The sequence below is a fragment of the Pteronotus mesoamericanus genome, unplaced genomic scaffold, assembly GCF_021234165.1.
Source record: "Pteronotus mesoamericanus isolate MK-2021 breed Mesoamerican mustached bat unplaced genomic scaffold, CSHL_Meso_final contig_20, whole genome shotgun sequence".
In the NCBI taxonomy this organism is placed as follows: Eukaryota; Metazoa; Chordata; class Mammalia; order Chiroptera; family Mormoopidae; genus Pteronotus; species Pteronotus mesoamericanus.
Genome location: NW_026555085.1, coordinates 76305077 through 76331827, shown reverse-complemented (window position 1 = coordinate 76331827; position 26751 = coordinate 76305077). Strand labels below are relative to the sequence as shown.

Below are 26751 nucleotides of genomic sequence, written 5' to 3'. Positions count from 1 at the left end.
ATGTTAATAGTGGGAGAGGCTATGCACGCGTAGTGATAGGGGGTATATAGGGAATCTCTGTATCTTCGTCTCAATGCTGCTGTGAATCTAAAACCATTCTAAAAAACTAAAGTCTTTAAAAGCAAACAAAAAGTTCAGATATGCAAAATTGGACACAGTATTTTTTCCACATTTATTTAACTTTCTCTTAGCTAAGTAGTTTGAAATAGCTCATTATTAATAATTTTACAATTCTTCAATTACAAACAAAAAGTATGACAACATGCATAAAAAATGCTTTTGACACTACTTTAAACATTTTTAAGACAAGTGTTTTTTGTTTTTGTTTTTCTTTTAATCCTCACCCAAAAATATGTCTATTTATTTTAGGGAGAGAGAGAGGGAAAGACAGAGAGAGAAAGAGAAACACTGATGTGAGATAGAAGCATTAGTCAGTAATCTCCCATATCCACCCTCACTAGGGGATGAACCTGCCACACAGGTATGTACCCTGAATGGGAATCGAACTGGCAACCTTTTGGTGCACAGGACAACTCTCCATCCAACTGAGCCACCAAGCCAGGGCTTAAGACAGCTTTTAAATTAGCTTTGTGTTGAACTAATGTTATAGATAGCTATAGTTACCAAATTCATAAACTACTGAGAAGGCTGAGTGAATTTTAATTGCAATAATTTGAGTATTAACCTTTACAAGTAGAACTGCCATTAAAACTGTGAAGTTTCAAAGGTTTTCCAACAAAGAAGAAAAACTTACTGTGAGAGAGTATAAACTTATCAATTAAATCAACTGGCTAATCACTTTTTTCAAAAAGATTTAGAAGGGATTGAAAATTCCTTAAATACTGCGTGTTACTATCATAATATTGTCAATAATATCATTGCAAGTTCACATAGTACAACATGGTGCACATGTTGAATATTCCTTTTCTACATCTGGTCATATTTGAACTGATTTATATAAATTTGTAGCTGCTAATCTATGTAGGTGCTCAGCAAGCTACATAACAAAGCAGCTAAGCGTTAACTTGTAAATCCAATTTTGAGAGTCCACACCACTACTCCCAAATCCTTCTTTCCACTTCCAGTAAATAAAATGGAATTTGGGCATTCATATTAATTGTAAAGTAAATAATAATGGAAGCAGAACACAAGGAAAGTATATTTGAGTCTCTTGATCTAAAGTTCCACTGTCTACCTAACACTGAGTCTTAAATACTCAATTCTACTGCCACCTACTCTCAACAGTGTTTCCCTCTCCACAGCCTCCTCTGCAGACATTATAGCACTTAACACAGTCAACTGTAATCGTTAATTTTGTCTGATTCTTGTTGAGCATTTCAATAAATGCTCAGCAAACACCGACTGAATAAATAAAGAATGAACCAAACATTCATTCCAGATGTTGTCACTAAACATCGTAATTAGTGTTTCATAACTTAAAACTATGTTTAATATAATGTAAAATATAAGAAAAAAAACTAATCATCTTAGCCGATTTCTAACATCAATACTTTAATCCTCATGTTCAGTTATATTCATATACACAGTACTATATTAGACACTGGCACAATGCCGGATTAGCTCTCAGAGCCTCCTTTTTATCATATAGTGACATAATTCGTCTAGATTAGCAACAAAAGACAATTCCTAAAGAAATATGCCCCATAAAATGATATATCAATAAAATTAACACTGTTATTAAAATAAATTTTCTCATCCAAGACTGTCTATCTCTACTTTCAAATCAGGATGTTTTCTTGATAAAAGCTAGATCCAATCATTTTTTATTCTAATTTTCCTTTGGTACAATAAACAAGCCATAAAGTAACAGTTTCTGCTACTTTTAATAAATTAATATAACCATTTCATGTTTCTTCCCCACACATGTTCTTACAGATAAAATTCAATTATAGTGAATGCCCTTGGATAGCCAAATTGATTGGTATTGCAAAGCCACTGTTAGAAATTATTATATATATTATATCTCTTTCAGGACTAATTTATTACACAGATGCTAGGCTTCAAGAACTGAAAACCAGTATCTGAAATCTGAGTAAAAAGTGACAGATGTGACAGATACACAAATTCTTTCCATCAAGATCAGAGATTACTGTGTAATATGGTATTCTTTATTTTGAAATTTTATGTGCAGAATTATGGAACTTTCAAGAGGTAGTGAATTTCTTTTTCTCTTCCATAGTAATCAAGACTCCAACAAAGTATTTTCTATGCCTGTTTATTCTTCATAATATATCATTATTATAATTGACTATAGTGAGAAATGAAAATATTTGAAAAAATGTTTAATACAGCATCCTTCCTGATTAACAGCATTTATTTTAATGGGATTTTATCTATAGTATATTAAACCTCAGACAAGAAACCAATAAAGAATTCAGTGACAAAGTATTCATATAACTATATCACAGATCCCAGGAAACTGACATTCAGAAAAGATTTAAGGCTGCCCAGTAATAATAGCCTTTTATAAAACCCAACAAACCTTACCATTGTAATTTAAATTAAAAGGAACCGAAATATTAGTTTCTGTTGAGCCAAGATTAAGAAAATCTTCCACTGTTGTCATTTTCATGTTCTTAGCTTTTCAATCAAATAATCAGCCTGTAATTTTAAAAATACAACATTTTTTATTTCACACATCATAGCTAGTGTAAAATAATTCTATTGGCATCCCTATTTATAATAAACCACAGCGGACAAGCCGGGTAATAAAATTTCTGTTCCTAAAGATATCTTACAAAACAACTAAATATAATAGTTTTATAAACTATAGTAAAGGTATTCTACATTGCATATAAGTAGGCATATTTTATCCACACTGCACAGTCATTAAAAAGTTTCAATAAGAAAAGGAAAATATAATACTAAAGTTTTTAAATGTAAACTAGACATGGAAGAACCTTAAATGCATATTACTAAATGAAAAAAGCCAATCTGAAAATAGAACATGACTGTACGATTCCACCCATATGACATTATGGATAAGGCAAAACTGTGGGTACATTAAAAAGATCAGTGGTTACCAGGAATTAAGGGGGAGGGACAGATGAACAGGCAGAGCATAGAGGATTTTTAGGGCAGTGAAACTATTCTGTATACTATAATGGCAGGCACATGTCATTATACATTGTCTAAATCCATAGAATGTACAACATCAAGAATGAACTCTAATAAAAACTACGGACTTTGGGCGATAACAATTTGCCCATGTAGTTTCATGGGTTACAACAAACATATCACTATGGTGTAGGATGTCAACAGACTGAGTGTGTGGGGATAGCAGTATATGGGAGCTCTGTACTTTCCATTCAATTTTACCATGAACCTAAAACTGCCCTAACAAATAAAGTCTATCTGAAACATTAAAAGTAAAGTCTTCTAGTTGTATCATTTCAGATACTTTTCTCGATCATCTTATCTCGATCTAGAATATTATGTAAGAGATTTTAGAATAAACTTTAATATCTTTATCTTGATTTTTTCAAAGTTTCATAATATATTGTACACTGACAGATTTAAGAAGAGTTCAGATTTCCAGGGTGAACCATTAACAGATCTTATAACTTTGTTCATTTTTTCTAACTAAAAAGTTATGTAAGAATAGTTTAAAACATTACAAAAACGAATTTTTGTTTCATTCTTAAATTTTTTATTGTGATAAAATACACATAAAATATAACATCTGAATCATTTTTAAATACATAGTTCAATGGTATTATGTATATTCCCAATGCGCTGTACCATCACTACCATCCATCTCCAAAACCCTTTTCATCTTGCAAAACAAAAACTCTATATCCATTGAACAATAACTCCCCATCCTTCACCCCTCCCCCACCCTCATAGGGCCTCCCTCCTGGCAACCACCATTCTTCTTTCTGCCTCTATGAGTTTGACTACTCTGCGTACCTCATATAAGTGGAATCATACGCCATTTGGCTATTTCCCTGAGCATTGCATCCTCAGGGTTCATCCATGTTATAGCAGAATTCCCTTCCTTTTTTTTAAATTCATTTTTCAGATACAGTGGACATACAATATAATATTAGTTTCAAGTGTTCAACATAATGATTAGATATTTATATACCTTAGGAAGTGTTCACCCCAGTAAGTCTAGTGCCCTTCTGGCACCAAACACAGTTATTACAGTATTATTGACTATATTCCCTAGACTGTATTTTACAAATATGGGAGCAGTATTTTACAAATATGTATTTTTAATTATTTTTTATTATAAAAGCATGGCCCATGTAGAATATGAGAAATACAAATAAGAAAAAAATCCTTTTTATCCCACTGATATTTTAGAGACCAAACCAACCGTCCTACAGAATCTTCCACTATTTTATTTCAAATACACACATATTCACACACAAAAATTTCTTAAATATATTTTTAGTTAAATAAAATCATCTAGACAAGTTGAAGAGAGGAATAAGTTTGAAATATCAAGTTTCTAGAAATCAGATGCTTTCGAATTTCTTATATATTATACTACCACTATAATAATAATATGCATTAGCTAATGGTAATTACTTAATCTGCAATTTAATAATTATTCAGACACAGCAAGTGTAGATCACCTTATCATCATGGACAGAGAAAATACGAGACTGGTAAATTACTAGTCACACGGCCCTGGAAGGACAGAGCCATTTAATAACTGAGGCTTGACTGTCAGACCACAGATCTATAACCAGCTAAATTCTGTTCTATTTTTGTCCTAGCAAAGCAGAATTTTGTAATTTATTAGGCTCTAAGCTTCAACCTCAGATCTGGTACATGATGCTACTACTGCAGACCTTTTTTAAGGAGTTTAAACTGACTATCAAAAATTACAAAAACTCAGTTTTTGCAATACCATTAATTATGAGGATAGATGTCACAGGTAACACTGACTGAGTACTTACTATTTGCAAGGTACAGTTTTAAGTGCTTTACAAGTAAATTATTTCATCAATTCTCTTAGCAACCCTAGAGATAGGTACTATTACCTATTTACAGGTAATAGATAAAGAACTTGGGCCTTGAAAAATCTAAGTAACTTGCATATGGTCCCTCAAGTAACTAATGAAGGCAGAATTTGAATCCAGATATCATTCTGGATTCTGAACTATCAATGCCATGGTTATTCTATATCATATGCTTTGCTTGCAATGGAGAGACTTAGCCATGGTCTCTCTTCTTACAGATTTGATGATCCGGAAAATACCCCAAATTAAAAGTATTATTTTGGATATGTGCACACAGTATGTTAAAACAGATGATCAATCCTATGAAAGCTATTGCCAAGAAAAGAAAAACTATAAGAAAAAGGACAAATATTTTAAATATTCTTGTATGCTGCTAGTATATCAGTAACACTTACTGTGATAAACCAGTAGGAATTCGCTCTATAAACCCATTTTGAAAAGAAGCCAAATTGATCGACTGGTGCCAGAACATGGAGGTGCAAGTGGGAAATGGAACAGAATGGCGGCACATGGAAACCCATCCTAAAACAGAAATGCAACACATCACTGACATGTCATTTCTACAAGAGTTTAAAGCTATTTTTTTGTGTTAAAACACATAAATGTTAAAGAGATTTAAAATAGGTTACCTAAGGTAGATGTGCATTCAAACATTTCTTTTACTGTTTTTCTTTATATACTTCAGAATATTCACATGGTTCCTCTTCTTTTCATGTTTAAGTGCTCAGTTACATAAAGTCTTCATCAAGGAAGGCCTTAACAGCACACCATGCCTTAGTATAACCTTCATGAATTCTGAGTTGGCATTCTGTCCTATCCCTTTTAGTCTTTATCATACTAAGCTTTAATTCTCCTAAGATATGCCTCTTCAATGAATCTTTAAAAAAAAAAAAATTACAGGGCACTCAAGTATTGTTCCATTATTCCAGGACATCACCAGCAGATGGCGAGTTCTATCCTCTAATAAAGGCAGTAAATCATTTCCTTACAACCAGTAATTCAGTAGTAAAATTAGCCATGTCATCATTAAAAAAACCTTACCCCTTAAGTTTCCTGTTTATAATTAAAGGTTAGATTATAATTATTTTCATTTTCTTTATAAAACATAAGAGAATTCCTTTGACTAGTAAAAAATAATTTAATATGATTTACCCTCTTAAAAACCAATTTAGTTTTGCAAGTCCACTTATTCTAAGTGGAAAAAGTCACAGAAGTCCTATGCCATATCAACATAGGACTGACAGTGTAAGTCAGATATGCAGCACATATCGAAAAGCTGTCACCACTTTCTAGAAAAGGAGACTAGGTTTTCCCTCTGTGAAATATGAGGCATATAATGTAGAATCAAGTAATCTGGAAGCTAGAAGAAACTCGAGCGCTCACTCAACCCTTTCATTTTAAAGATGGGGAAGCCAAGATCCAAAATGTTTAAGAGATTCCTAGTCTCAATATTAAGGAGTGGTAGAGTTAGGATTTAGACGCAGTGTCCATTCTTATAACAAGCACACACTCCTATGACTGGGGAGGGAATGTGCTGCTTTTGGCCAAAGGATATCAAATACCATCTGTTCCTTGTCATTATCACCCTTGGGTAGTACTTAACAGTTTTCAGAGACATTTTCACACATTGTTTCATCTGAGTCTACAAGGAGGCAGAGCAGGTACCACCTTAGAGAGGTTGAAAGACTTGTCTAACAAGTAATACAGCCAATACAAGCACAATACACAGCAAGTAGCATGGATAGTATTAGAATTCATGTCTCTCTGAATTCCAGTTCAGAAGTATAAGAAGTAATCACCACTATACCTGCCTTGGTACTGCTACGGTCACAAAAGAAAAAGTCAGAAATGTTTTAAAAAGAAAAAAAAAAACAGTTGCCAAATTGAACATTTTTGTGCTTTTGCTTACACTTTGACAAATGTTGGAGTTCAGTTCAGCAGGCAACATATTCAAGTTAATTTCATGCCAGAAGTGTAATAATGTATTTTTAAATCACAAAATATTTTCTAAGGAAATTTGATTTATCCACAATTTTATAGAAATGAACATACTGAACAAAGAAGAGTAGACTTGTAATTATCTGCTTACCTACTGCTTGAATAACTTGTCTGTCCAAACTATAAGTGGTGATTATTAGAAGATGTTGAAACATGAGAGGAAGAAGGTTTTTAATTAAATTTACACAATCAATGAACTATACATTCACTTTCAGGAAAACTGTATTTAAACTGTGAAATCTACCTCTCCTTTCTGTTTCCATGAGGAAATAATGTTTCAGAAAAACCAACTGTGAATATTGGTTTCTATATGGAAGTAAGTATACATACCTCACATTTTTGAAGTCAGTGAAATTATTCTTTTCAAGAATGGTTTTTCCAACAGTAACCATGTTCTCAACTATAAAACAGGAAAGAAACTACATTACACCATAGGAGATGTTCCATTCACAAAAGTGTTATTAATCTTCATTTTTAGGGTCATAGTCAAAATTGTATCAAATGAATAAACATTTAAAGGCACATTCAGTGCTTTAAGTCACTGAGAAGTTTGCTTATCAACAACTGAAATGAAGTTCAACTTACCACAAAATATCACACATGGGCTGGCTTTGAACAGCTGTTGAGGGGTATTATCAAGTGACTATTACGGACATCCAATCCTAATGAGGTCTAATTCTAATCATACAGAGACCAAATAATTAAAAAATTGTTTGAATTAAGAAGACAAGAAAACACTGAATTTGTCTTTGAGTCCAAATTAGGGATTTTGACATCCCTTCTGGTCAGCCTAGCCTTGAAGAGCTAAATATTTGTGGAATTGTTTTGGCTTCTAAACGTCATCTGCCTTTATTGTCTCGGTGCTTCATGGCCTTCAGAGGGGACTATGCCTCCTCATTAGAAAAATTTTGGTAACCTGGTATCTTCAAATCACAATGACAAATTTTAGACCTCTTTTGTTTCTGAAGGGTAATTAACTGTTTAAAAGGGGGAAAAAACGAGAGACTTTACCGGGAATGGTTGTTATAATACGGCTTATAAATTTGTAGCTGATGTTACTTCTCTCAGTCAGACTTGACACAGGAGGCTGCCAGACTTCCATGTCAAAGATAAGCTCAAATTACTTCTAGCCAGAGTGTATATTGTTTTAAGATATGCCAGAGATCACCAAATGAGGGTAAATATAAAAGGCCATATTATTTTTTAATCCCTTTAAAAGACATGTAAGCCTGTTTAAAGCAATAATTGTAACAGTATTATGGGGCTATAAAATATGTAGATGAAATGCGTATGACAACAATAATAAAGTGTTGTGAAGTCTCACATTTTACATGAAGTGATACAATGTTAGTTCAAATAGGCTGTGATAATTATAGTATATGTATTTTAATCTCTTTAGAGCAACCACTTTTAAAAAATGTGAAGAGGAATACCTAAAACAGCAAGAGATAAAGTGAAATACTAAAAAAAAAAAAAAAAAACTGATCAACTACAAGGAGGCAGTAAAAAATAGGGAAATGAAACAAACGAACAAATAAAAGGACAAAGAGAAAATAAATGTCAAGATGATAGACCTAAATCCAACTACATCAAAAGTTACATGAAATGCTTATGAACTAAACACTCCCATTAAAAGACAGGTATTTTCATACTTCTGTTAAAAAAAAAAAGTAAAGGCCCAACTATATTGCTACCTTCAAGTCTTTAAATATAAATATTCAGTTTGGTTGAAAAGATAGAAAAAGATAACCGGTGCAAACACAATAAGTAATAAGAAGGCTGGAGTAGCTAAATATCATACAAAATAGACTCAAGAAGTATTTCCAGAGATAGACAGGGACATTTTATAATAAAAAAGAATCAATTCATTGAGAAAAAATAACAGTCAGAATTATGTACTCATTTAAAATCAGATCCAAAATACATGGAACAAAACCTATTGTCTCCTTTCTCTTTTATTGGTATCTACTCTTTCTTCTTTCTTTCTTTATACTTACTTGGGTCTGGTTTGCTCAACTCTTTCTAGCATCCTAAAGTTAAAACTTAGGTCATTCATTCTAAACCTCCTTTTCTAATATAAGCCTTTAAAGCTACAAATTTCCCTTTAGGCCCTGCTTTAGCTGCATTCCATGTATTCTGATATGCTGTATTTTTGTTACTGATTAATCCAAAATTTTGACTTCTTTGACTTTTTTATTTAAAAGTTATTCCGAAGTGTGTTCATTTTTAAATAGTGTTATTATAGATTTTATTTTCCTATTCCACTGTCATTAAAGAAGATATTTTATGAGATTTTAATGATCTGAAATGTATTTAGACACATTTTATTGCCCAAAACATGGTCCATCTTGGTGAACATGTGCTCTTAACAAAATGTATATTCTATAGTTAGGTAGAGTTTCATAAATGTCAGTTATAATCACAATGCTTGATAGTGTTATTGAGCTCTTCCATATGTGTATTATTTTTCCAACTTTAAAGACTGTATAAAGTATTAATTACAAGTACTTAAAAATTTTTATTATGGAAATATTCAAATGTTCACAAAATCAGAAAGAACAGCATAAGTATAATAAAACCCCAAACACCTACCATGCTGCTTCAAAAATTAGTAACATTTGATTTCCAACAGTTATAAAAACTTTTAATTAAAAAAATAGAAATACTAGAAAAAGAAAATTTCTCCCTCTCAAGAAAAACAGTAAAACAGAAATATAAAAGTATTTCAGTACTCAATGCTATGGTGGTGGCTATTGCCTAGTCTAAATAGTGCATGCATCCTGGCCTCCATCTGTTGGAAGGAGTGTGATACCACTCATCCTGAATGACAGAACTTCAGATGACTAAGGAACTTGCATTATCTAGAAGAACACAGTTTAAAAACTGGTAATTCAGTAGTCTAAGTACTAGTGAACTACACATCAAAATTTTCTATCAAAGGGATTTCTCATTCACCTTCAAAACATCTGGTCCAATCTATGTATCTTGCCCACTTCCTAACTAATCCCAAACCCTGGTGACAAAGGCTATCAAAGCAGATTGGAAATGAACTTAAAAATATCTTAGTAAATGATAATTGACAAGTCCCAGAAATCATGAATATAAAAACACAGGATAACCCTGTAAGAGACAAAATTCAGAATCTCCTTTCCAGGGGCTAAAAGTTCATCAGTAAAATCTCGTAATTAAACTAAAATTTCATCTACACAGGAAACTACAAGGCAGGTACCAATATGGTCCTACTCTCAGGCAATATGAGCTCATGCGTTACATCATAACTTACTTGTATATAATTTTTCACAGCACCTTTCATTTTCAAAGTCAACAAGAGCCATCATTTTAAAACATGAAAAGCAATGTCTTTTATAGATTTTAATGATTAAATAAATCATGAGAAGGCAGAGTTCTTTGGAAAAGACCATAATGCTTGGGAAAAAAGAAGGTAGCAGGAAAAGAGAAAGACAAATTATCAGCTGGACTGACTCCATGAAAGAAGCTTTAGATGTGAGTGTACAAGGAGCTGAGCAGGGCCATTGAGGACAGAACACTGGACATTACTCATTCACAGAGTCGCCAGGGGTCGGGGCCCACTCAACGGCATGTAAAAAGGACATGATATCTGGGATGTCTTTCAAATACACTGTGGGAAAAGATCAACAGATAAAAAAGGTTGGCCATGAGTTAATAAATGTTGAGGCTGAGTGATGAATAGATGGAGAGTATACTATTTTATTTCTGCATATATTTGAAATTGTTCATAATGAAAGTTTCAGAAAGTCATAGTGTTCCTTTTCATAATACCCGGCTAGACTTTTTAATTGTCACGGCCATCACTGAGGACAATTAAGATGACAGAATCATGAAGAATACTACCATCATCTTACCAAGGTCTATTTGCTCTTTCTTTAGATCTCTGCAGTTTCCAATATGCTTTTTTGGCACCACAAGATAGTGATGAGGTGCTGCTGGTTTGATATCTTTGAAGCAAACTAGGTCTTCATTCTAAAAGTAAAAAACATATCAGTTGTTAGTGATTTTTTTTTACAAAACTTACCTAATGCTGTTCTGGCATTCCTACAACATCACAAATCTCAATCTGATAGGCAAACGGTACTTTATGTTACAACTAAGCCCCATGGGGCAACTTTGTGATTATGCATTAAGTTGTAAAGACAAGCTTTAGCTGCCTTTGTGAGATGCTTGTTTACTCCAGAGAATAAAAAGACTTATATAAAATCAATTTCAGGAAAACAATTATGAATGTAGTTCATTAAAATTCACCGACAACAATCTCAGAGTTATTTTTATTTCACTATATATTTCTCCATCTCTACCCTAAGGTTTTTTCACTCTTAATATGTACTCTTAAAGGTTTGACTACAGAGTCATAGCAAAATTGATAAATACTTTTTTATATTTCATTTCTCTCCAAAGCAGCATGCTCCTCAATTATAACAAGAACATTGCCTGGAATCTACATAGTCAGGGGTCATATTTTATACATTTTTACAGCAACTATACACAAATACTTTTCCTTTATGTTTACCTGCCTTTGAAATGTTCAAACACACAGCAGCATATGGTACTAAGTTATGTGTCCAATTCATTACATCAGTTTTCTGGTTTACATACTCCATATAGTAATGTTAGGAAAAACAAAGGAAACTGAAAAAGGAGTTTTTCAATCTATTAACATTTAAGTTTCAAGCTTTCCAAGAGAAAAGTCTATATTCCCTAATAACCTTATTCAATACCTTATATAAAAAAACTGTCAAAATTAAATAAAATTCAGTATCAATAAGCAAAGGTTCCCTCAGGAAAATTCCCACAATGCACGGCTGTCCATTAGTTCTCCATTTGAGGACCCAAAACTCAGTTCGAACGAGGGCCTCATATCCATGCCGGTAATCTTGGTTCTAGTGAGAATGGTCAAAGGCAACTGTATGTATTGCATCATTAACTTCCTTAGCATTATCCATACTGCTCATCTAAGCTTCAGGTAGCTGACAAGTCGACCTCCACTGAGAAGGAGAATTTTTGTCTACTTTAGTTCTCAGTAGAGCCATAAATGAAATGGAAAGCGGCAAAAACAAGGTATTATATAACCGTTTCCTATCTCAAGACTTCTATAAAATACCACAATATTACTTTATTAAAATACTGTTTAAATATTGACTTTGTTGCTGTCCACACTTACATATCTTCAGCACAGAAGCTGCTAAAATGCGGAGGCACACCAACACAAAAATCTTGATTATTTTTCCAGCTATTAAGTGTAACCTGCCTTTAAGATGGTAGCAGGAAGGGGAAAATATTGTTGTTTTTACAATCTTGTGGTTAACAGTGATGGGTCAACTGATTGTAACGTGAGCAAGGGGGAAAGTACTCAAACAAGAACTGAACTGAGGCTCCTGCCTTCAGAGGCAGGGATCTGTTCTGATGCTGTGTTTGAAGAATATGAGAATCCTTCACTACACCCAAACTTTCAGGAAAAATTTAAAGCAAGTGTTAATTTGTACTAAAGTATCAAGAAAATGAAAGGAAAAGAACCAGTGTTACAATCCTTGGTTAATGTAAGACAAAAGTTTGAGGCTGAGGCAGAAAATTAAGTAGAGACAGAAAATCATGAGAAGTGACTACACAAAATGTGTGCAGTAAGCTTCTCCCAGCCCATGAGAAAGTCCTCTGGCAGACTGAGAGAAGTGCTGACTTTCCTGGGGTTTATGGAAAGAGGCTCAGGCCAGCTTTGTGTGAGTATGTCCATACACACACACATGCATACATGTATGTACATGCATTTAGATGTATACACATATAAACATGTGTGTATGTATGTATATAAAGAGATATCCTGGAAGGCTGAGTGACTTGGGGAACCTTAAAATAACAAATAAGACTATTATGTCAATTCTGATACATTTTAATTATGGCTTTTCTGACTAATAGTAACTTTAAACATTGATATCCATGAAATGTTTTAGAAAAGGATGAGACCAAGGACCACAATGTGATTGTTTAACATTTTTTTCACCATTGCTTTAGTGCTTCCAGCTGAGAAACTATCAGTGTTGGGCGTCAAATACAGCACAACGAAAATTGCCACTATTGAACTCTCCAGATTAATTCATAACACAATAATTTTATATGTCTTTATTTCCATTTAATTATGGCATTAACTTTTTTTAAATCCAGAGGTAATCCTTTCTGGTACAGAATAAAGCCTGATTGGGATCAGTTTGAGATAATGTAGCTGAATTTTACCTCAAGGCAGAAGTAACACTGCTTTAGACTGATGAAACAAGAAAAGAGTCTAAGGCCCTAGCGCGGTGCCACAGCTGGTTGGAGCACTGTCCCGTACACCGAAAGGCTGCGGGTTTGATCCCCGGTTGGGGCACAACAGGGAGGCAACCGGTCAATCGATACTTCTCCCTCACATCTATGTTTCTCTCTCTCTCTAAAATCAATAAACAAATCGTCGAGTGAGGATTTTTAAAAAAGAAGAGGAGGAAGAAAATACAGTCTAAAATAAAACAGGAGAAAAAAATTAAAGAAACTCCTAAAAATGTGTTGTCTCAAACTCCATGACTCAGCTTCAGGAATGAACCAAAGGCCCAGTTCTCCATCTTTGTTTCCCAAGCCCCTATTTTGAAAGATTTTATTTACTAAATATCATATATGAATAATTTTCCCAATTCTAAGTAACAAAACAATCAATATAACTGTCATTACCAAAAGTAGATAAAATTCCTGTCAAAAAAAAAAAAAAGCAACTAAAAAAACATGATGTCTTAGCCTATGCAATCAATGATTGAATTAGATTTCCATTAAGCTTTCTAAAATATTGAAACTGGTTCTCTGATGTCACCCTCTCTCCCATTTCTACTACAGACCCAGCCATTATTTGGACTTTTCATTTTAAGAAAGACTATTCTTCTACTCCCAGGATACACTGGCAAAAAATATGCAATGATATATGTAAAAGGCTATAGAATAATTATGATAGTAAAAGACTGAAAATAACCCATGTCCATAATTCAACTAGGAAACTGATTGACTAAATTATGGTAAACCCATGCAATGGAGTAACATGTAGCTATAGAAAGGAATGAGGAATACCATTACAAACTTACAAAACCGTTTAGACAGCATACTTCTAAGTTAAAAAATAAAAGCAAGGAGCAGGAAAGTGGTTAAGCTATCTTTTGTGTAAGAGGGAAAAATACAAATATAAACACACAAACATACATATTTACTTACAATGGACAAACAAAAATGTTTTTTAAAAGTTTCTTATGGGGGAAGAGGAACACGGTAGCGATCGTAAGAGAATGGATGCTAGGTTTTTCCTAATGTACTTGCTTTACAATTTTAACTTTAAGAGTCAACATTTAGCATACATTTCTGAACTTAAAAAGAAAAACAATATAATCCATAAAAACTGAAAACAAAAAGAAACAAATGAACCTAACTGTATGTCATATTGGTAACATAACCATACAAGGAAAAGATGATTTCAAGTAACTTTGAGATGCAAAATTTTGACTATTCATCCCTAGCAACACCCATTAAAAGAGAATTTTTATTTCCTGCTTTCAATTCAATTCATAGGCAAGCTTCTTAAGTGTGGGACATGTCATATTCCTCCTTGAACTCCAAGTGAACAGTACATATTAAGCCTGCAAAACTTGAATAAATGACAGCTGCTTACACAGAGAAATGAAGCTACCAACACTCCCTCCTCTCCTCCTTCAAAACAAGTGGTGTGTCGTTAGGCTTTCAGATACTTTCCCAGTAAGAGAGGCGGCTTCGTCATGATCTTTCAGTCTGTCCTTACAAAACACCTTTTTTAAACTTGGCCACTGTTCGATCAGAACAGTCTTTCTCCACCTTTCCTCATTATCACCCCTAAAGCGTGATTTTTTTTCCCCTAATTACCCCCCACCCAATGCTACTTTAATATTGGAGGTATATTGTATATCTGCTTATGTCCTGTATGGTATATCTGTGCTTCATACAAATAAAAAATAAACATTTTACTGCCCCTGTCCCAGGCAAGAATATCAATTTTTACCCTTCTTAAGAATGCATGGATTAGACCAACAGCTAGTCTATTCTGACTCCATGATCAGCACTGAATCTAACCATCTGGGCTAAGTAAGCATCCACTTAAATACAACAAATAAACTGTGGTGAACAGGGTCGGTGAGCACTCATCCTCCATTGCAAATACTGCTGTGCTTTCTGTACTACAGAAACTAAAAAAAAGCTCAGAATCTCAGAAGGGATTCAGATCTTGCCAATTAGATGTACTTAGAACATTAGGTGCTTTGAGAAGCTGACCTGTGGCAAAGGTAGCCACTGCGTCTGCCAGTTCCAGCTGGCAAACAAGGTCAGCTCCAAGACTACAGAGATACCTCCCCTTTTCTTCCTCCCCCCACCCCTTCCAATGTCTAGTCACTAGCCTCACGGGAGTGAAGAGACAGGCACGAGACTTTTTTTTTTGGTCAGCATGGACTACCAGTGTGAACCCAGCAGAAACAGTGTAGCTCTGAAGCTGTGTTGTTTCTCGAATGGAATTAGAAATACATAGGTGCTCTTTTGGCTGTGGATGCTATTTTGGCTGTGGGTGGCATTTAACACCCAGGGGTTAGGAATGCAAAGCTTCCTGCAATAGGCAGAACAGCCAGAATCCTGCACAAGAGAGTCCAACCCAAAATGCCAATAGTACTCCCCCAGGAAACACTGCTCCAAAGCGACAGTAACACCGTCTCTTCCTCTCTGAATCACACATACAGAGGAATCTTCCTGAAGTCCAAGTTCCACTGGCAGGCGATCCCCCGACTCCCACCATCCTGGCTGTGGCAGACAAAACCGCTCTCCCGCGAGCCAGCTCGGCAGTGCTGTTCTGGGTGTCATTCTTGGAGGCTTTTCCAGGACCTGCTCCTCCAGCCTTGTAATGACTTTTCCAGCAAGTGACTGTCTATATTAAATAAATTTCTGCTTAAAATAAATAGAATATTTTCTTTCCTTTAACTGAACCCAGACTGGTATCTAAAACAAATGAAAAGAAATATTTTAAAGAGCACTTCAATACCATGCCATCTCAGCTGCAAGGCAATTTCGACTGAAAGAGGAGGAGAACTTTCCAGTTGCCCTAGTATGTCTTCATTATAGTCTCAAGCAAAGTGCAAATGAACACCCAGCCCAGTGTTTCTTCATTATCGCCCCCATAAGGACTCTTTTAAGACTTTTTCCTCCTAACCCTACCCCCATGATATTTTACTACCACATCTGGTTATGTACTCTCTGTATACCTTTGCCTCATACATAAAAAAAATAAGATATTATCCCCCCAAGAACCAATTTTCACTCCCTTGTGCGTGACACCTCCCTCACTGAGAATGCACAATCTAGCCTTTGCTTAGTTTGAATTCTTCAATATACAACAAGAAAAACCATATAGAGGCCTATGCAATGAGGAGTCTTGTGCAGCTTCTTCCACAAAGGTTTCCCAGACTAACCACATGTGGTGCTGTTAAGTCAAATTATTCCAAGTCAAATTATCTCCTCTGTGTTTTATTATAAGTATACTGCCTTACTTTATATAAGCCCAGTAGTTTCTAAATGTTTAAAATGAACATATAAATGAATATATAATCTATACAATGTAAAACATACAAATTAAATATTAGGTAATTGTTCTCTTGCTTATCTTTAAAACTTTAATTAGTGAGCTCTTATATATCAAATCATCTTAGATTCAATTAGAAAAAGACATACAACTTTTTGGAGCACCATTGCACAAGCATGTGTATATTCCGTATTATAAAATCCATTGCCTGGATTCATCCTTTGCTCCCTATTTAGGGTATAAATTAGTTAAAAGTATTGATCATGTCTAATTTCCTCCATAAAAATGTTCCCAGACACTTCATATAGTTTATTCTGAGAATGTTTCTAATAACAATAAGAAAAAAAATTCTGACCTTTGGCCAAGAGGAAAGCTGCGATAGAAGTCGGACCATCTCACCCCCTCCTCGTGACTATTTTCAGACAAAGCTTTCCACAACTACTAGTATCGATTTCCTACTAGTTTTCTTCAACATTGGTACCAGAGTATACGAAATTTAAAAGCAGTTTCTAGAAATCGAAGAAATACTGAACTCTGGAAAGTTAAACTCACTTTACCTCTTGCTAACCTAATTTTATACTTAGTAAAATACAGAGTGAATGAAGAGGCAGAGCCAGGTCCCTTCTGACTCGATGGATCAGTTCAGCAAGAGGCCTATTTTGCAGGGAAACAACTGATGTGCTTATTCTTTCTCTCTGTCGGCTGCTCCCTCTCCACTTCTTTCCCCAACTCAACGGAGATGTCATGGTCTATCAGTTCAGCCAATCTCGTAGCCAAAAATTCTTATATTTGCCCCACTGCACTTGTAGAACACCCATATGGCCAGGCCCCAACCCTGGGTTGACACCTTTTGTGCAACTAGACTTAGGCTGCTGGAGGGATACAAAAAGGACACAGCTGAGCAGCCGGTAAATTAAATGTTCTCAACCTCAACAGACCCTCAACTGTATACAACAATCCTTTTGTCTCCTTGATTCCCTTTCCTGGCCTCCAGAGGAGATTCTCCAGACTTTTTACTTCTAAATAACCAGGTAATTTGCTCCTTCACCTCCTTCAAGCCTTCATTCAAATGCCACCTTCTTAGTGCAGCTTTTCCTGACAAAAATTTAAAACTTCATCAGGCACTATTGACACTTGGGGGCATCCCTTTCTCTTTTATTTTTTACCACCTAATAAACTATGTATTTTGCCTAATATTTGGCTTGTTGTTGATTGCCTGTGCCCACGAGGACAGGGGTTTTTGCTCATCTTGTTTACCTCTGAATCCCACTGCCTCCGACAGCACCTGGTGCAAGAAGGCATTCGCTCAGATACTGAGCAATGATGAGTGGAGTTCCCTCTTCCCCAGGGACAAAGCTCTAACCCTCGGGCCACTTTACAACTGTGTCCACTGGCATCTCCTGATCAGTACTGAGACGTGCCAAAGTCTTCACTCCTTAAAATGCTTTCTCTCAACTCCCAATTCCTCCTAGAGCTATCACTCCCTTTCCTCCTCCCCAGGACTGCCAAACTTCCTTCAAAAGTTGTCTATATTTGTTCTCTTCAATTTTTCATCACCAGGTTCTTCTCAATCAACTACAATCCACCTTCTGACTCGCCACGGCACAGCAACTGTACTCCTAGAAGTGAATGACCATCATTGTGGGGACAGAACCAGTTCTGCTCTATCTTGGCCTCTCCACAAGCAAGTGGGAGGGTCACCTACCCCAGACTTGAGAATCAGGGAAGACTGGTAATGCTGCCCATTCCTGTCTTCCTGACATACTCCCTTTTCTGAGCTTTCCTAGTTTTCATTCTATTTCTTTGACTGTCCCTTCCCTGGCCCCGTTTCAGGTCCTTTTCCTCTGCCTCTCCCTTACAACATCAGTGTTCTTTAGGATTCTCTGAAGGCTCCCTTCACTTCTAACCCTACGTACGTTTCCTAGGCCATCGCCTCAATTACCCTCTTTTCAATTTCCACCTATACGCTCGCAGCTCCTGTAATCTGAGCTGGAAATCCAGATCTCTTCAGAATGCCAGACTATCTAACCACTTACTGGACGTCCTTACTTAGATGCCTCACACTGACCTCAAACTCAATTCCAAAACCGAACTCATAGCTTTGACACTTCCCACTACTCTCCCGGCCATCTGCTCTCCTCTTATTTTCCAATCGGAAAGAGATGGTACCAGCACTACCAGTTTACCCTAGCCAGAAATCTGGAAGTTATGCTGGATCTTCCTCTTTCTCATTCTCCCACATCGAAAGCAGGGTATCTCAGCCTAGGCACTATTGACATTTGGGGGCCAGATAATTTCGTTGCCACAGGGGGCTGTCCTGTGCATTATATAATATTAGCAACCTTGGCCTCTGTCCACTAGGTACCAGTAGTCCTCCCTGACTGCACAGCTGTCACAGCCAAAAGTGTCTCAAGGCATCGACAAAAGTCCCCTGGGGAGCAACTGCTTCCAGTTAAGAACTACTCCTCTGCATTCATCAACAAGCCTTGTCCACTTTACCTCCTAAATATCCTTAAATTGAGCCACTTCCTCCATCCCCACTGCCATGTTCTTATTTCGGGTCATCATCTGGCGAGATGATTCAAGATCCTCCCCGCAGGTCTCCAAGCCTCCAGACCGGTCTCCTCCAATCTAAGGAACAGGGCCAGAACAATCTTTCAAAGACCAAACCCCTTTAGATAACCCAACACCTTCCCCCAACCCAATACTAAACATTGTGCAGCTTCCCTCCACTCTCCAGATAAAGATAAAACTCCTGAAAATGATTGCAACGCCCTTAATAATCTGGCCCCTTGTTTAACTCTCCAGCCTCACTGTTCACCTCAAACACTAAGCTCCCATTAGACAGACTGTTAGTTCTATGGCATAAAATGAACTTCTGAAGGTGCTCTCTACCTATGACATTATCTTCTCACCTGGTCAACTCATACTAATTTCTTCATGCCTCGCTTCCTCTAGAAAGAACTTCCCTGACCCTTCAAATCTCGATTAGGTGCCCTTCCCACAGGCTTGCACAATACCACAGGTGATAAATCGTCTCCCCATAGCACAGGGCACTGTAATCAGCACCTCTTCTGTCTGTACTCATTCCACCTTTTAGATGGTGAAATCTGAACAGGGGCTATCCTTTATCTTATCACTGCCTCTCCAACACTAAGTGCTTAGAAGAAATTCAATTTAATTTTAACAAATGTTAACTGTAGTTAAATAACTACAAAAACGATGTCTGGATTCTCTTTTGGATTCTGAAAAAGTTCTATCTTTAAAGGCAAGTAGAACGGACGGAAAAAGTGTGAACCAAGATATCTGCTTTAAGGCTAGTGCTCTTAAAATGTGCACACATCACAACGATAACACTTCTAGGAACTGAACCCTCCAATGAAAATCAGAAGCTACTGAGCAACAGCTTGACCTCAGACCTACTGCCCCGCAGCCCATTTTCAGTCAATCTAACCCCCGCCCCCAAAATCACAATTACTATTATCATTTTTCTACTAGTTTTCGCCTCGTATCAGAATCAGTGTGCAGAACTTAAAAAAACAAGTACCTCAACACCTGCAGAGACAGATCAAAGTGCTTGGCTTTAGCAATCTCCTCCGCTCGCGACAGCCAAGAGGCCTCTGCAGAAACTCCCCGCGCGAAGAGAAGCGAGGCAGCCATCCACCCTAGGACACCCAAACTCCCCCAGCGCGGTTCACACAGGATCCTCCGCCCCAGTCCCCACCCGAGGCCTCGCTCCCCAGCAACCAGGGACGATCGGTCTCCACCCACGCCGATCGCTCGTCGCTGCCCACCTCACAATACAGGAGTTCCGTGCCCGGTTCCTGCCGCCCGGCAATCCGGCAGAACACGCACTTGCTATTGTAGTCTTCGGGCTCCGACGACTCTGGGGCCACCTCGGCGGTCTTCGATGAAGGCATCGTAGGTTGGGCAGTCGCCGCTGCCTCGTAGCCGGGATCTGATTCCACGCTACAATGCTTCTGCTCCTCCGCCATTCCCTCGCCCGCCAAGGCTCAGAGCCTCGGTTTCTGCCGGACCCGTGGGCCTAGACCGAGTCCACCTCCTGCACCTTCTCGGTTTTACCTCGTGGCGTCGCCCCTCGCTCGGCGCTGGGCGGAGCGGAGTTGGGCGCACGCGCTGATCCAGGCTGACGCTAGGGGGAGGGCGACACGATGCTGGGCCTCAAAGCCAGCGGCTGGCCTCGAAGCCTGAGACCACGAGGGGGCGCACGAGTACGCACTACGGCACCACAGGGAGGAGCCTGCGGCGAAAGCAGGAGTTGCCACGCCCCCTGTGTCTTGTTGGTAATGACGCAAGACGTCCGCCGAGACGCAGGAGCACGCCCCGCGTTCTGGTGACATCACCAGTGCGCCCTAACGCCCCGCCAAATGCGACTTGTTGGGTATTGTAGACTTTCGTTTCCCAAGCTCTGTACTGTAGAAGGCCCCAAGAATGTGTTGTTATGATGGCAATGGCCTAAAGAGAATGAACAAAAGTTCTAGAGCTTCCTTTCAACGTGGTCATGTTTGATGCTCTTGCGTGCATTTTCAGCCCAGTGTTTCAAGTGCTTAGGATGACAAAGTCCAAAGCCGAACTTCACATCTCCTTCCTTGTTGTGAACAGCACCAACTAGATCAAAATAGAGGCCTTGGTAACGCGTACCTCATACACAGGGTAATGCAGAGCCCTGTAGTGGATCATCTAAAATATCACAGAAATTCGCTGCTCATGTCTCATTATTCTTCACCTCAACTACTGCAATAACCTTCTGACTAGTTTTCCTCCATGATTCGTATGTCACTCAAACAAAAACTGTTCAGTAACTATTGCCCCCAAAGAAGAAGTACCAATTCCTTAGCTTGATATTCAAGGTGGGCTCTGATTTGTCCTCAACTTTTTATTTCATAATACTTGGCTTTTGCTAAACACTTAAAATGTGGCATGTAATCCTTGAAACAAGAACGGTTGGTTTTATAACTCACACTACAGAGATGAAACAAACTCAGCAAGACGTGTTCAATACCATACACAACTAACCATTGACAGTGACAGAGTTCAGATAAAGGTTTATCCAACTCTAGAACCCACCAGGCTTTCTGAGAACAGAGCTTTTTTTTAATCACTGAAATTTTTCTTAAGCTAGCTCATTATAGTAGTTGTACCCTTGGGATTTGTTGATTAGAAAACATGTAACAAAGACCTATTCGTGAGTTCAGTAATGTTTTTGAATGAATGCATCTTATATTAAACAAAAGCACTTATATATTAAAAGTAGTTATATGTATGTGTTCAAGGCATTTGTCATTCCTTTTTCAGCTTTCCAGGGGCTTGGGGAACAACAATAATACCTTCATAGCCCCTCAGGAGCCCAAGGCAGGGTTCAGATTCAATACATTACTTTGTTCAATATAAGTATCCACTATTTCCATGCATAGAGTCCACCTTCACATGTGCTTTTATCCATGCTGTTGCCTCTGTTTGAAATACTCTTTCCATCTCTGTACAACCAAATTCCACCTTCCAAGCCACTCCTCAAAGGCTACCTTTTTCATGAAGTTTTAATTAAACTGAAATAAGTACTTCCTCTTGTCAATTCACACAGCAGTTTTCAATACTTGTAGGCTTTATTACATTGCATTATATACTATTTACATACATATTTTTCCAATTCAAAATTATGTTCCTTGATAAAAAGAACAGGGGTCTTTGAATCTCCCATAGTGCCTGGTACAGTGCTTTGCATGTAGATAGACACTTAACAATTGTCTAATGAACAAAAGAATGATTAGGCATAAGGGTGCTGCATAGGAGTGTTCAGTCTGCACATCCTACAAGAACAACACAAATAACCCAGACTGAGGTGGCTCGGTTGGGCATGGTCCTGCAAAGCGATAGGTCACAGGTTCAATTCCTGGTCAGGACGCATGCCTAGGTTTCAAGTCCAGTCCCCAGTGGGGACATGTACTGATCCATGGTTCTCTATCAGTGTTTCTCTTCCTCTCTTCCTCTCTCCCTTCTCCTCTCTCTAAATAACATAAATATATTCTTTAAAAAGTACAGCACAAATAAGGCTAATTCACATCATTGACAAATATTAACTCATATAAAAGCATATTCCAAGCCTCCTGACCAAGTTCTGGAGCAGTGGTGAGCTGACTCCTACAAAAACCCACCTTGGGTGTATATGGCCGCACACACTTACTCAGGAGACCTTTCACCTACATGCTGGCACACACATTCACTCAAGTTACACCCGTCCTGACTTTATTTTTAGTGAAGACTGCAATGGCTTCTCTTACCTGGCACTTACAAAGACTTGCTTCCCATTCCCCAACTCTAAACTTGATGTAATTGCCGACCATGGAAATGGGAGGAGCAACACCAAGTATTTGAAAAGTGGCTGGAGTATGCGTCCTGGTGTGGGGAAAGGCAAGAAGTATAGGCGGTTGTGAGTGCACAGACAGAGATGCTACAAGTGGTGCTCTGGATAGCTGCCCTGGGAAATAGCCATTCAGGTTGTGTAACAATAAAATTTTACTTGCAAAATGGAATGCTGTTTTCTAATTGCATAAGAATAGCATATGGGCTAGCAGCAGCTCTATTTCAGAGCTGGTTCTGGAGTCAGACAATTCTACAACTTACCATCTGTGAAGACTTTAGTTATTTATCTTTCTGTGCTGAGGCTATCTGTTTCTTCTCGATAAAATGATGCTAATAATGATGCTTAATGCAAACATTGTTGTGAGAACTAGAGCCTGGAAGCCTAGCATAAAGATCTCAATAAATCTTAATGATTATTACCAATATGTAGTGATAGTAAAACAACTTAAGTGATCAGATGGTTCACTTTCATTTAAATACAGAAGCTTTAGTGTTCATAAGACAGAGACTGGGTTATGCTTTGTAATGCCATTTATCCTGCATGATACTAACCAGGATAAACTTGAAGCAACTAACAATCTGGCTACTACTTTAGACAATAATGTTTTCAATTTTAGAGGTCAAGTTTCTTATTTTCTAGTATTTACTATATAGTTACCATGACCAACTTAGAAAGTTAATTAATGGGGAATTTACCCATAATTCTCATTTCTTTAGCTGCTTTTCTTGGTTAAAAACATGACATGAAAAAACCATGAATGTGTTGCACATAGAATGATGCATCAGGATATCATCTTATTTAAAAATAATTTAAGATATGGATGTAAGTCACATTATTATTATCAGTAGCAAGCCTTTATTAAAAGCCAAGTTTAAATACCATACCATAATTAACAAGGCTTGCCCTGGCCAGTGTGGCTTAGTTGGTTGGAGAGTTGTCCCACAGACCAAAAGGTCAAGGGTTCAATTCCTGATTAGGGCACATACCCAGGTTGCAAGTTCACTCTGCCAATCAGGGCATGTATAAGAAGGCAACCGATAGATGTTTCTCTCTCTCTCTCTCTCTCTCTCTCTAAAAAAAAGTGGGGGAGAGGGGAGTTTAAAAAATGTTCTCAGGTGAGGATTTTTTTTAAAAAGCCTTTATTTGTCCTTGCTTTCCCCATCATTTACTGACGCATTTATCTGTTCTTCTTTGCATCCAGACTCCTCCCAAAAGTTGTCTAAACACCTGTGAACCCTCCCCTGCCTCGCCTCTCACGCTGTCTCCCAGCAGGCTTTCACTGCCATCATTTCATCCGCACTATTCTGTTAAGGTGACCAATGACCTTCATGTCCCCGAATCTAACGGTCACTTCTCAAAGCTTGCCTTTTCAGGAACAGTTTATCATTCTGTTCCCCCTGATAAACTTTCATTGTCTTGGTTCAGGACACCACCCTTCTTCAGCTTCCCTTCTACTTGATTAGCTGTTTCTTCTCAGTATCCTTGGCCGCTTCCTCTTCTTCCAAACCTCTCTCATCACTAATGGTGCTTCTCATCTCCTCTCTCTCTCTCATATAAAGAGCTGCACATATTTAATGTGTACAACTTAATGAGATTCTTCTCTTTAGCTGCACTCAATCTCTTGGTGATCTCACACAGTCTGTGGTTTTAAATAAACACCATATACAGGCACACCTTGTTTTACTGCACTTTTCTTTATTGTACCTCACAGATAATTCATTTTTTTTTTTTTTTTTTACATATTGAAGGTAAGACCTTCCACCAGCAAAAAGATTATGACTCACTGAAGGCTCAGTTGATGGTTAGCAGTTTTTAGGACACAAAGTATTTTTAAATCAAGGTATGTACAGTTTTAGATATAATGCTATTGCACACTGAACACACTAGAGTATAGACTACAATATAGTATAAACATAATTTTTATATGCACTGGGAAGTCAGAAAAATCTGTGACTCAGTTTATTGCAATATTCATTTTATTGAGGTGGCCTGGAATTAACCCACAATATCTTCAAGGAATACCCATGTATGCCAACGACTCCCAAATTTAAATTTCTGGTACAGACATCTTCCCTGAACTCCACACTTGAATACCAAATACCTGTTCAACCATCCCATGAATATGTTAAAAACATGTCTGAAACTGAGCTTCTATGGAGAGAGCTCCTCTTTCCCTTCCAAAACCTGCTACTATTTTAGTTGAGGGAAACTCCATTGTGCCATCAACTCAGGACAAAAAGTTTAAAATCACATTTGATGCTCCTCTTTAATTCTTCATGTCCAGTCCTTCACAAAATTCTTTAGAGGACATCCAAAATCTGATGTTATCACTATATCAGTCTTGACTAAGTCACCACTACTTCTCATGTGAATTATTCCATAACCTGACTGGTCTCTCTACTTCCAACCCTCTTCCCACGCTCATTACTGCCTAGTCTTAACACAGCAGCCAGAGGGATCCTTTTAAAATGTAGGTCAAATACAGGAGCAGGAGAAGTGGAAATCACACTGCGAGGCAGTGGCAAGGGAAAAAGGATAAAAAGTTTGAAACATTGAAGATAACAGTAGGGACCATGATCGGAATGAAGAAAACAACACACAGAAAGATGATGAGAAGGAAAAAGCGGCATGAGACCAAGGTCAGAGCCGCAGCAAGAGGAAGGCTGTTGACCCTGGACCGGCAGATCATCCCCCGCAGTAACCCCACACATTCTGGTACTCGGGGAAAATGCCCAGCCGACCCACCAGCTCACAGGGCTGAGAATAGAACATCGAACAGGTTGGCACCTTCGCCTCTGTGGAGCAATTCTTGAGGCTTCACAGGCCTTACAGGCCACCATGACTTCCACCTCTTCGAAGAAGGAATCAAACCCATGTTCGAGGATGAAGCAAAAAAAAATCGTGGCAAGAGGCTTATTCAGCTACGGAAGGGCTTGGCAGCCTGTTGCTGGGAATCTCTCATCCAGGCCACGCTGGGGAAACAGTTCATGGTTGGAGAGGAGACCCGTGCGGCTGTGGTCTCCGCCTGGTTTCAGGAGGACATTATTTCAGTATGGAATAAGACTGCCGGCGACCAAGCAACCACAGCCCGAATCCAGGATGCTGTTCAGCGAGTGCTTAAACTACCTCCCGACACCATCCTGGAATACAAAACCCACACTGACGGCATCAAAATGCCTAGCAGGCTAGGCCCCGCAAGGCTCCTTTTTCAAAACCTCTGGGAGCCGCAGCTGAGGTTGACCGGACCGTGACCCCTGCCTGGATGGCATCATCATTGAAGCTGGCATCGTCGGAGTCTCTTGTTCTTTTGGCGTGCTACCTGGGAGATCCTTCTGTCCTGGACAAGGGAAATTGGAAGAGCATTTTAGGTTATAAGAACAGGCTGACATGCAGCAGCTACAGTAACAGCTGGGATCACTTAATAAGTGGTGCTAAACTAAAAAATGTGTGTGTGTGTGTGAAAGAGAGAGAGAGAGAGAGAGAGAGAGAAATAATGTCAGTCCTCTGCTCAACATGCTCCAGTGGTTCCTTGTCACACTGAGAGTAAAGGTAAAGTTATGAGGACCCATAAGTGTTTACATGATATGCCACCTGCCCAGCTCTGGACATTTTTATATCAGCCACTACCAATATTTTCCTCACTTCCCCTGCTCCAGCCACACTGCACTCCTTGTGGTTCCTTGTGCCAGCCAGGCATGGTTTCACATGTGGGTCTCTGCAGTGGCTGTCCCCCTGCCTGGAATGGA

General features: G+C 38.0%; 1 protein-coding gene and 1 pseudogene across 1 annotated transcript; one reads left to right on the top strand and one right to left on the bottom strand.

Annotated features, from left to right (window-relative positions):
* HINT3 (histidine triad nucleotide binding protein 3) lies at positions 1-20741 on the bottom strand. The gene is made up of 5 exons (XM_054569927.1): positions 20418-20741; positions 10877-10994; positions 7323-7392; positions 5390-5516; positions 1-2622 (listed from the first exon to the last, which is right to left on the bottom strand). The coding sequence occupies exons 1-5, from the start codon at positions 20616-20618 to the stop codon at positions 2590-2592; spliced, it is 549 nt and encodes a 182-aa protein (XP_054425902.1). The 5' UTR covers positions 20619-20741; the 3' UTR covers positions 1-2589.
* Positions 20742-22983: 2242 nt separating this feature from the next.
* LOC129066920 (eukaryotic translation initiation factor 4E type 2-like) lies at positions 22984-26256 on the top strand (annotated as a pseudogene).
* The last annotated feature ends 495 nt before the right edge of the window (positions 26257-26751 follow it).

What these genes read in the sequence shown, in the direction of transcription:
- HINT3 (XM_054569927.1), bottom strand. Translation starts at nt 20,618, where the DNA reads ATGGCGGAGGAGCAGAAGCATTGTAGCGTGGAATCAGATCCCGGCTAC. An exon ending in CGGAACTCCTGTATTGTGAG is followed by an intron (nt 10,995 to 20,417) that starts GTGGGCAGCGAC and finishes TTTTACTTTTAG; the next exon opens with AATGAAGACCTAGTTTGCTT. An exon ending in ACTGACTTCAAAAATGTGAG is followed by an intron (nt 5,517 to 7,322) that starts GTATGTATACTT and finishes TTTCTGTTTTAG; the next exon opens with GATGGGTTTCCATGTGCCGC.